Source organism: Poecile atricapillus, chromosome 10, assembly GCF_030490865.1.
Source record: "Poecile atricapillus isolate bPoeAtr1 chromosome 10, bPoeAtr1.hap1, whole genome shotgun sequence".
In the NCBI taxonomy this organism is placed as follows: Eukaryota; Metazoa; Chordata; class Aves; order Passeriformes; family Paridae; genus Poecile; species Poecile atricapillus.
Window position 1 is genome coordinate 21818865 of NC_081258.1, and position 11212 is coordinate 21830076.

General features: G+C 47.7%; 1 protein-coding gene across 1 annotated transcript; it reads left to right on the forward strand.

The window, feature by feature from the left end:
* Window positions 1-1298: 1298 nt before the first annotated feature.
* Window positions 1299-11144, forward strand: TAT (tyrosine aminotransferase). Its single transcript, XM_058845845.1, has 12 exons — window positions 1299-1456; window positions 3086-3328; window positions 3508-3612; window positions 4453-4520; window positions 4894-5052; window positions 5233-5371; window positions 5892-5944; window positions 6316-6468; window positions 7358-7486; window positions 7921-8004; window positions 9628-9726; window positions 10470-11144. The coding sequence occupies exons 2-12, from the start codon at window positions 3094-3096 to the stop codon at window positions 10611-10613; spliced, it is 1368 nt and encodes a 455-aa protein (XP_058701828.1). The 5' UTR covers window positions 1299-1456; window positions 3086-3093; the 3' UTR covers window positions 10614-11144.
* Window positions 11145-11212: the final 68 nt, after the last annotated feature.

Genomic DNA, 11212 nt, shown 5'->3' on the forward strand with positions numbered 1-11212 from the left:
TAGAGGAGACCTGCATAAACTTCCAAAGGTTACTCATGTCAGGTTTCAGTCAAAAGGAGAGAGAAAGAGTGCAGTCCTCAGCAGAAAACAGTCCAAACAGCTTCAATACAAGATGTTTCTCTGTGAAAAAGTTTTGAAATTGTTATTTTTTTGCTATTCCTTGTCCAAAGGCCTTGGGGCTGGTTTCAGTGAGAAGTCTGCTCTCCAGTCTAGGGCTAAGGATCCTGACTAGACCTGCTGTCTGCACTCCAACCTGCCTTCCAACCTGTCTCCAGCCTTGAATCCTTGGCCCCCACTGTGGCCTCAGGAGTGATCATTTCAGTATTGGGGTTAACAGCAGGTCATGGCTCCCCAGCAGTATCAGCCCAGCCACAGCACTGAGGGAAGGGGTCACTTGTTGCACGTGGGGAGGTGCAGCCTTACTCATGATTGTATAGTGAGTATGGGTTGAATACAAGGTCCTTTCTCCTCCAACTCAGGTGCAGGTATAAACAGGTAAAATTCATAGTGACCAATGGCCTCTGCAGTGAAGGCATCAGTAGTCTGTTTGCTCAAAGGCTGGCAAGTCCCTCTTGTCACTGAGCAGCTCTTCAGTCTCTGGCTATTTGCTGCAATGACAATAAGGGAAGACTTGGAGCAGCCCTTGGAAGGCAGGAAGAGTGCCTATGCCTCTCATTTATCTTAGCCATGCAGGAATTAAGAAGCAGGAAGCCATAGGCTCACATCACTTAGCAAAAAAAGGGCCTTCTGGGAATGGTGTCATCTGTGGTTTGCAGTACCAGCAAAGAAGGAAGAATTGCATAATTTCTACTAGCTGCCAGAATTATGAGTTTACTTGGGTCTTGCAGCAACCAAAAAAAAAAAAAAGGGGGGGGGGAGAAAAAAAAAGGAAGAAAAAAGCCACCTCCAAACCAATGAAAAATTGAGCTTACTTTAATCTGGAAGGTGCCTCCCAGTTGTAATGAAGCCACAAACTGGTGTTTGTCAGATAGTGCATTGGGATCCCAGAAACTCTTTACGGTCCATCAGTCCACTCTCAGTGAATTACAAGGTGCTAGTGGTGAAATATCTGGACTCTGCAGATTTGCCCCCAGCAAATCTGGGGTCAAATTTTTGCAGACTGAGGAAAGCGGTAGTAGCAAAGGATGGCAGTCCAGGCACTCCAGGAACCCAAGCCATGTCCTTTGGCTGCCCCCAGAAAGAGTTAATGCACAGCCATATTCCAGGTGTTTGAAGTGACTATGGTTGCAAAGGGGAGGAGAGGTCATTTTTGGGTGGGGAGAGCAGCCCTCTCTGTGAGCCAATGGCTAAATGATACAGTCTCAACGCCCAATTTTGGGGATTATTTCACGGGCAAAAATTCACAGGACCTTCCTCTCAAGGGGACTTGTCCTGGATGAAAACTAGGGACTGGACCCCCAAGCTTGTTGGTGTCTCCCTGTCTGTGCTGTAGAAGGTAAAGTGCTATGCTCTGGTGCCTTGCTTCTTTCAGGTGGGTAGTGGGGAGTTCTTCCCAGGCTGCCTACATTGAAGGTATCTATTGTGCCTGTCTACAGCTCCCCTTTTCAGAAGAACCATGTTGCAGGGTGATACAAGGGCTCTGCTAGGATGGACTGTGTATTTGGGACACAACCCAGCCGTTGAACTGACATACATGGTTCATTTCTAGGCTCCATTTTTTGTACAGCCTGGCTGTATGTTTCTTCAGCTATATATTTCTTTTCTTCTTTTGGAAAGGAAACCCAGATCATTTCAGCAGAAAAGCTGAAGTCTTGCCTTGTGACCCTGTTAGATCAGCCTGGGTTGCTGTAAATGGCCTAATAAGGCACTGCTGGTAGAGTAACTGCAGCAGCATGGGGCATCTCTAGGTGCAAACTTCACTGAAACAGTGAGAAGTTTGCTCAGATGGCAAATCCTGCCTGAACCAGGCAACACTACAGCCCTTCTAGCTCAGTCTCTGTGGCAAGGAGGGGGAATCTGTGTTGTACCTACAAGTGTGGAGCTATGTTTGGGGCTATTTTCCATCAGGAAAGGGGCACTGTCCACCAAATTTCTATTCAGTGGAGCTGAGAAATAGGACAGAATAGAAAGCATAAGCAGTTTGTGGCAGGATTACGAGGTAGTGTGCCAGTATCAGCAAGAACAGACTTTGTGTCTCAGGAGGTCTGCCTCTTCTGTGTCCTATCCCTAAACTGCAGGTGGAAAGCCCTGAGTCATCAGCAGTTTATAAGTTAAACTTTTCCTGCCTGGTCTAGCTCATGTTTTGGGTATACCTTGCTGGGATGTGTAAGTCACTTTTTTGTCCATTTTTGGGTCTTGAAGGCAGCTGTTCCTCTGCTGTGCCTCGCTTGTTACTCATTTTCAGGTTGAACTACAGGCCCTTTGCTTGGGGCAGTGCTGCCTCCTGGATTTCCCTCCAGGCCATACCAGTCTCACTCCATTTCCTAAGCATTGCCTTTTGCTCTAGGCTCTCTGGGCTAGGCTGTTCTCTGTTGACAGAAGCAAGTGTCTAACCTCTATCCTGCCACTGCCCAGTGAATTCTGATAACACTAAAGAAGAACTACCTTTTTGGCATCTGTTATTTTAGTTTTTGTGCTGCATTTCTGTCTGTAGACTGGAGAAACATTCTGGATATGAACACACATAGTGGGCTGGCCCTTGTGTTTGCAGGTTGAGGTGTGCAAGTTGATAGCTGGGGGGAGAAAGTGGGTGACCTGGTTCTTCTGTCAGTGGAATATTGAATCTGCAGTCAAGTGGTGACTACAACATGCTGCTAATTCTTGGCTGCTGGCTTTAGCGGGGCTTTCTCCTTCTCAGCACAGGAGGTCCATGGTAGGCAATGGTGCAGCTAACACAGAGAAGTGCCTTAATCTTTCCTACTGTATTGCTCTCTCACTTAGGCATGGGGTTTCACTACATCCTGGGACCAAATACAGCCCTACTTGCTGCTGCTGCTTTGTCCATAGGCAGTTGGTAGTGTCTACAGCTTTCAGAAATTTTACTTATGGGCTGCATCCCCAAACGGACAGATTCCTTGTTTCACATGTGTTAACTAAGCCCAGGAAATTCACTTTGCACTGACAGCTCTCAGGATGGACTCGTACCTGATCCAAGTGAATGGCCATGGAGATCATGCCCCTATGCGAGATGTTCATCTGAAGAACACTGGGAACACCATATCCCCAGGGAAGGTGAAGGGTCGGAAGCCAAGATGGGCTGTCAGGGCTTCTGAAATGTCAAAGAAGACTTTCAATCCTGTCCGAGCCATCGTAGACAGCATGAAGGTGGAACCCAACCCAAAGAAAGCCATGATCTCCTTGTCCTTAGGTGAGCATAGTCCCATGGCTGAAGCCTTCAGGTATTTGGGTCAACTGCGTGGCTGACAGATTGCAGAGCTCTGAAGCACAAAGTTTGTGTGAGCACCAAGGGATAGGTCAGACAACCACACAGCTCTGTGCCTGTCACAGATCAGTGACAACTTTACTATTTTTTCAATCTTTGAAAAGGAGACCCAACAGTCTTTGGAAACCTTCCCACAAATGATGAGGTCACACGGGCTGTGAAGGAGGTTTTGGACTCAGGACAGTACAATGGTTATGCTCCATCTGTTGGTAAGTTGACAAAGCTCATCCTGTGAGAGTTGGATGAAGTCATGTGCCAGCTGCTACCCCACAGCAGGTATATGGAGCCCACAGACATCTTTCCATTAGCACCCTACAGCTGTTCTCACCAGTAGTCACATGAACACACAAGTGTACATATGTACAAGTGTATGTATCTCCCAGACACACCTATGTGCTCTTTCCTGTGTGGGTTGTTTGAGGCCCAGAGCTCCTGCAGAAGCTGTTCGCTACCCCAGCCATTGGGGCAGACAAGGTATCAAGAACCCAGAAGGGCTTGGCAATGTGTGTCCGTGGGTTATAGCCAAGCTCCTTTCTGGTCTGCCTTAACTGGGATTCCCCTTGGGCTCCCTGACTTCACTGACACCGTGAGCCTTGTTTGCAATTAGTGCCAAAAGCGTGCACAGAGCACAGATCATGCCTGTATCACAGGATCCTCCATCTTATGATAGGGAGGGCTGCCCCAGTGCCATCACTAAACAATGAAAGCCGTGTCATCACACTTGGCTTCCTTCTGGCTCAGAAAACTCCCTGGCTACCTTCCATTCTGTTCCTGTCAGTTCTGTCCCTGGAATATGCTGAGGCCAGAGTCTGCCTCCCCGCCCAAGGTTTGTCCCTGCTCTTGGCCATCCTGGCCCAGCCTTGAGGCTGCATAGTGCTTGGCCTGAGGCAGGACAGTCTCTGCCACCCTGGGACACCACCAAATGGGCTTTCCCCAGCTAGGCAGCAGCTGTGAGCCTTGTACTGGTAAGAAGAAAGAAACAGTACTGGTAACAAGAAGGAAAGAACCTGTGAAAACCTCCCTTCCATGTCTGACTCCTCTTTCCTCAGGCTACCAGTCCTGCCGGGAAGCTGTGGCTGCATACTACAACTGCCCGGAGGCACCACTGAAGGCCCAGGTACTCATGCCCAGCCAAGGTGCTGCCACTGTATTGCAGACAGGATGCTGCTGCCTGCAGACCATGGGGCATAGGGGCCAGTTCTGCGTCCCTGCCCAGTTACAGGACTAAAAGCTAGCCAAATCACTTTGTCCCAAGGTGGCCTCCTGCTGCTCTCATCCCTTCCCTGAGCCACTCACCTCCACCCTCCCCAGGAGGAGGTTGTGCTTTCCACCAGCTGAAGTTTCCCTGCTTTCAGTCAGGCTCTGGCACTGTCTTTTTGGCTGAGAGGCTCTGCCTGGCAGAGCTGAGCCTGGATGTTATGTCATTCCTGTGTGTCTGGAGTACTTCAGAGTGGCTATGCTTCCCACTGACCTCTCTGTGCTCTTTGCAGGATGTCATCTTAACAAGTGGCTGCAGCCAGGCCATAGAGCTTGCCTTGGCAGTGCTTGCCAACCCAGGCCAGAACATCCTGGTGCCACGGCCTGGCTTCTCCCTCTACAAGACACTGGCATTGTCTATGGGGATAGAGGTCAAACTCTATAACCTCTTGGTAAGTGGTGGCAAGTCTGGAAGGGGCAGCCCTGAAAATTTATCCTCTCAGAAATACCCTGATCCTGCCTGGGAAGTGGGTGAAGGTGACATGAGTAACCCTTGGTGCCGTGGCACACCTGACTTTGTGTGGCAAGTCCAGTTCCTCAGTTTTTACTTCCACTTTTCTTCCCTTCACTAGCCAGAGAAGGCCTGGGAAATTGATTTGGAGCACTTGGAGTCTTTGGTGGATGAGAAAACAGCTTGCCTCATTGTGAACAACCCATCCAATCCTTGTGGCTCTGTGTTCAGCAAGAGCCACCTCCAGGAGATCCTGGCAGGTGAGCCTGAATGTGTATTTCTGGGGCCTGGGGCATGGTTGCAGTCTAGTGTCTGTCCCCATTGCTCATGTCTCAGTCACTGCAGCACCATGGCCCAGGGCTTTACTTCTGACTGACTTTGCCTCAGGAATGAGGGCTTGCTCAGTGTGGACGTGCTGTCTTATCTAGGCAAGAACATACAGAACATGTCTTTCTCAAAAGCTCTGTATGACTTGGACTGTTCATTTCTCCCCTCTGGCTCTGCACAGGGAGTGTTCACAGGAGCCTTGTGCTTCCTGAGCCCTGTCCTGACAGGGAGGGTTGTGCTGCCAGTCCCCACCAATTGGAGCAGAACTAGGCGCAGTCAGGGCAGGAATCCCCAGTGGTCAGGCTCTCCAAATCAGCGGTCTCTAGGAGGAAGATAGGGACCCTGTGTCCTGAGACAGAGCTTCCCTCAGAGCTCTGCCAGGCTCTGAGCAAAGGGCAAGTCTGTTCCCATGGAGGGTGCAGGTGTCCAGGCTGAATGTCCTCTCTTCCACAGTGGCATCAAGACAGTGTGTGCCAATCCTGGCTGATGAGATCTATGGAGACATGGTGAGTGTCAGTTGCAGTCCTTTGCACTCCCAATGCTGCCTGTCCTTTTTGATGCACCTAATCCTTGGCCATGGCAGCCAGGTCTCTAGAGGTGAGGGACAGCTCCACTCCCCCTGTGCCTGGGTCCATGCCTGGAGCTCCCAGTCCTTTGGTGCACAGTCCTAGGGGAACCTCTCATGTCCAGTTCTTCCTCTTCCCAAACAGCTTGCTTTTTTGTGTGTGTGCACTTACCATGTTCATATTTTGAAGCTGTGAGTTTTCACCATTGATTTCCTATAGCTTCCTTGCATCCCTTCTTGTTAGGCCTCATGCTCACACCCAGTTCTCACAGTAAGAGGCTGGGACAGCCCTAACACAGTCTCTGGTCACAGGTATTTGCTGACTGCAAGTATGAACCCATTGCAACTCTTAGCACCAATGTGCCAATCTTGTCGTGTGGTGGCTTGGCAAAGCGATGGCTTGTCCCTGGCTGGCGGATGGGCTGGATCCTAATTCATGACAGGAGAGACATCTTTGGTAATGAGGTGAGAACTGCTGTGTTGCTGTCACAGCAACAGACTTGCATGGTCTTCAGTATGTGAATCACCAGGTCTTTAACTGATACAGGCAGGTACTGCTTTTTGCTCTCACGTGGGTGTCACCCAAATGTGCTTACCTGCTTTTCTGCTGCACTTTCATGTCCCTTCCTTACTCCATCTGCTCCCAGACATGGCCTTCTACCCACATCTCACTCCATGTCTCTGCTCATTAATATATGCCTTGTCCTCTTTCTGTTCTTCTAACTTCCCAAATAGCTCCAGTGTGCACTGAAAGTATTGCATGGCTTATCGGGCTTGTGGAGTCCCTGTGTGGTGTCTATATGCTCTTACATGGTTTCTCTTAAAAGTAAGAACAAAGCACCTTGCAGTGCTGCCAGTACTTTATCTGGCTATTTTTCAGCTGTGTTACAAGGACAACCATCTACTGCAGTGACCTTTCCACCTAGAAGGCTCTCTGCAGAGGAAGAGGGAGAAGAGAGGACCAAATGAGTGAGCAGAAAAGCTAATGTTGATTGTCCTTACCTGGCTTTGAAAGTGTGGATTGTGGGCACAAACCTAAGGGAAATGCAAAGTTTTATTTTGGAACAGTTCTGGCTTTATTTGTATTATATATGTTCCAGCCTGGTTTGAGTCAGATTGGGAAATTCCAAAGGTTGTCTGTGTTGGCATTTCAATCTGCAATGGAGGAACAGGGAATGACTCTGTAAATAGTCTGCTAAACCTGGCAAATAGTCAAACAAATGTTCTTTAGTACTCTGTATGCTCACAGAAGAGAAGGGTGTGAACAGCTGTAGAAATACAGGAAGTGAGCCTCGGAGCTGTTCCTTTCCTTTAGAAAAGCATCATCTAAGCAGCAAGTATGATGTTTTCTCAGATCAGGGATGGCCTTCTAAGACTGAGTCAAAGGATCCTAGGACCCTGTACAATTGTCCAAGGAGCACTGGAGCATATCTTGAACCGAACACCACCTGAGTTCTACCACAACACCCTTAGCATCCTCAAGGTAAACAGGCTGTTACAGATCAAGGTCTGTTCACAGATTGTTTGGAGGGAGTCCTTTCTAGTTCATCATTCTTCCTCTCCCTCCCTGCACTTGGAGGTGCAGTTTTGTATGTATTAGGGTGACCCAAGAAATCAGATTCCAGCAGGAGACATTGTAAGAGGCAGAAATACTGGCTGTGATAAGTTTCAGGCAGCCTAGCGCTGCAGCTGGAGCTGCTGACCCAGGGGGTGGAGTTTGGTACTGACTTGCTGAGCTCAGCTCTGTAGCACCTGCTGTACTCAAGGCCATGATCTCCCATGCTGTTTGCATTTGTTGTCCCTTTATTTGCAGTAGGCAAACCTGTTCATAGTCCCAGTCCAGTGTTCGGCTTTCAATCACCAAGCTGCTTCCTGGAATTTCTCATGTTTTGAAATTTCTCCTTTTTTGCTTTTCAGTCTAATGCTGACCTTTGTTATGCTGCCTTATCAGCTATCCCTGGCCTTCAGCCTGTCAGGCCTGCTGGAGCCATGTACCTGATGGTAAGTGAGGATTGCCAACACTCACACTAGGTCTGGTTGCCAGAGCTAGTCAGTCTTTCAGATTGATACTTGCCACCAGGTCTCCGTTACTGTGCATTTTCATATTGCCCTGTGTGGTAAATGCATCCCTTGCGTTTTTGCATTCTAATGTGACCCTTGGTCACATCAGAAGTGCAGGATATGCTGTTCACTGGTCACAGAGCAGAGGCCAGCACATTTAACCCACTTGCTCCTGCACAGAGCTCCATGACTTGTACTTTTCAAGACAAGGCTGTTTTACCTGGATATGAAGCCAGCTGGCAACTGGAAGCCTCTGTAAAATAAGGCAGATTATCATACCTCCTGTAGAAGATATAGCCTTCTTCATACTAGCATGTCTGTCTTCTGCCTGTGGTGTTGCCTCTCCTTCTGCCTTTTCCCATGCCTGTTTCTTTTAAAGTTTATAATATGCTGAAATTTCCTTTGTCATCTCATCAAGCTCAGTTGAGACAATTATGACACTTTAATACTTGTTTTTAAAATATTTTATTTTATTTTGTTCCATCTCATAATGTCTCCAGTTTTTCATTCGCTCTTAAAATGTAGACTCAGAACTGGACAATACTGCAGTATCTGTCTCACTTATTTCTACAGAAAAATCCTTATCACTTGACCCTGTTTCAAATTTTACCCAGTGCTACACAGCAAATTTTGCTTATGTTTTTTATGTAGAGGCACAGCTCTAAGATTCTTTGACACTTAATGTATTTCTACAGTAGCTGACTGTCTATTTCAAATTAAATCATGTGTTTATTTTTGTTTTCTACTAGCTCTTTCAGAACTTCTGTATGCAAATTATCTTTCAAATTATCTGTTTAAGAATACTTTCATGAAATGTTTAAAATCTTCTTTGGTTATAAAGGTCAGTCTGGATGGGGCCCTGAACAAGCTGATCCAGTGGGTGGCAGCCCTGCCCAGGGTTGGAGACATTGGAAATAAATGAGCTTCAAGGTCCCTTCCAATCCAAACCTTTCTAGGATTCTATAAACAAATGGCCAGAATAGCACTGTTTTTGTGTGAGAGATGGACAGCTGCCTTCTTTCCAAATACAGAAAATAAATATTTACTGAAGATTTTACCATTTTCATTTTACCATTTTATTTTTTTACCATTTTATTTTATTTCAGGTCATTTTACCACTTATATCATCCTACAAGGATTTATTTTGTTCATGATATTCTAGACCTTACTATATTTCTTTTTATTTTAAACCAAAGCATTAGGGTTTTTTCTTGCATGACAGTATTATTAATGCATATTGAGTTCTCTACCAAGCTCTGTTTCAATGTCTTATTTATTCCTTTTCACTTCTAATTGGTTACTGTGTCTTTTCTATGAGGTGTTTCTTTACTGAAGCAGTGTTTAACTGAAATTCCATCTTTAGGTAATTAATGAAAGCTTTTTCAGAAGCCTGGTTTTCATTTATATGTTTCTGTCTTGCATCCCAGGCAGCCCAAATCATGAGCAAAAATTGAGGGCAGACAGGTGCACTTGACTGGGAAGTTGTTGGGCCATGTGTGTAAACAAGGACACTATAGACAGTTTTGGTGCCCTTGATTGCCATGTTACATCCCTTTGATGCAGGTTGAGATTGAGATGGAGCATTTCCCGGAGTTTGAAAATGATGTGGAGTTCACTGAGCGACTCATCTCGGAGCAGTCTGTGTTCTGCTTGCCAGCCACGGTGAGCCTAACACTGAGATCCCCAAGCAGCTGCGAGGCCAAAGCATGGTGGAAGAAGCGGTAGGGGTTTGCATCCCTGAGCTCTGAGGACAGGCTGGGAGTTGCTGGGAGTATGCAAGTGTCCATGGTCTGTAGTAGTGTGTAGGAGCTGCCTGCCAGCTCCTCGTTCTGTGTGTGGCAGTGTGGCTCACTAACAGCCCTCAGTCAGGCTTACAGTATCTTCCCAACTCCATACTCCCCAATTCTCTTGAGTATTTCTCAAGATCGCAGAGCTGTATTCCTGAACTCCATATACCCCCACTCCTCCTTGCTGAAGGTGCTCTCTCAGAGGAGTGCTCCCACCTATGCTCCTTTCCTCAGTCTGTTTCCAGTCCCCCACCCCTGCAGACACAAGGAAGGCTGAGAACATCTGTGCCTTGCTTTCACTTCCAACACCGGATATGGACAGGGCCTTAAATATTCTCCAGCCCTCTCCTTCGCTAACTCCTTTCAGCCCATTCCCTGCACAATCTGGTCTGCACAGTTCACACAAAGTTCTCTGGCCTGTCCCCCTCACAGCATCATGTCAACACAGATGGAGATGGGAGATTTGCTTGGAACAGGAAAAACAGTCTAAGGGAGCAAGAACCAAACCGTGCTGTTCCACACTGACCGTATTCATGTGCTGATGCAGCTCATGGTGCCAAGGCAGGGCTCTAAAACTGGCACTATCCCAGGTGCCAGCTTCATCTTTTCTCTTTTCAGTGCTTTGAGTACCCAAACTTCTTCCGCGTAGTGATCACCGTGCCTGAGGAGATGATCTTGGAGGCCTGCAGTCGCATTCAGGAGTTCTGCGAGATGCACTACCAGGGTGCTGAGGGGGGCCAGGATCTGGAGTGTGACAAGTAGCTACAGATGGTCCTCTGCCTCTATCAGGCTTGACCTTGTATGAGGCAGCAGCCAGGCAGGCAAGGCTGCTTCCAGCCAGCCCCACCTCTCCTTGCCTGTAAGCAGCCGCTCTCCTGCTGCTTCACTTTTTGTGCTCCACAGATTCCTCAGCATTATGGAAAGAAGACACTTCTCTCTCCTCCTCCACCAGAGCTTGCACATCCTCTTGCTTCCAGTCCCTCATCTCTCTGTAGACTCAGCATCTGTGCCCTGTCTTGGTTTGTGCTACCTGTGAACCAGCTGCAGGCAGGGACAGAAGGTTATTCCTGGGTTGGGCCCTCTGGCAAAGGCCGTGTTGGCCTGTGGCTCCTGTGCTGGCCACACTTCCCCCTGGGGACAGGAGAAGGTTGCTGTCTTGGAGGATAAAAGTACCCACCTCTCACTTCCCTGTGTTATCTTAGGAGACCAGAGCTCTTTATACTGAGCCCTTTGTGTGATAAAGGGAGTAAGTTATTGTAACTTTTTTTATTAATAAAAATTCTGACATGGCAATCCTGCACTGTCCTACTGTTGGGCTTGGTCATTGTGTGGGTCACCTTTGCTCAGCCCATGGTATTGCA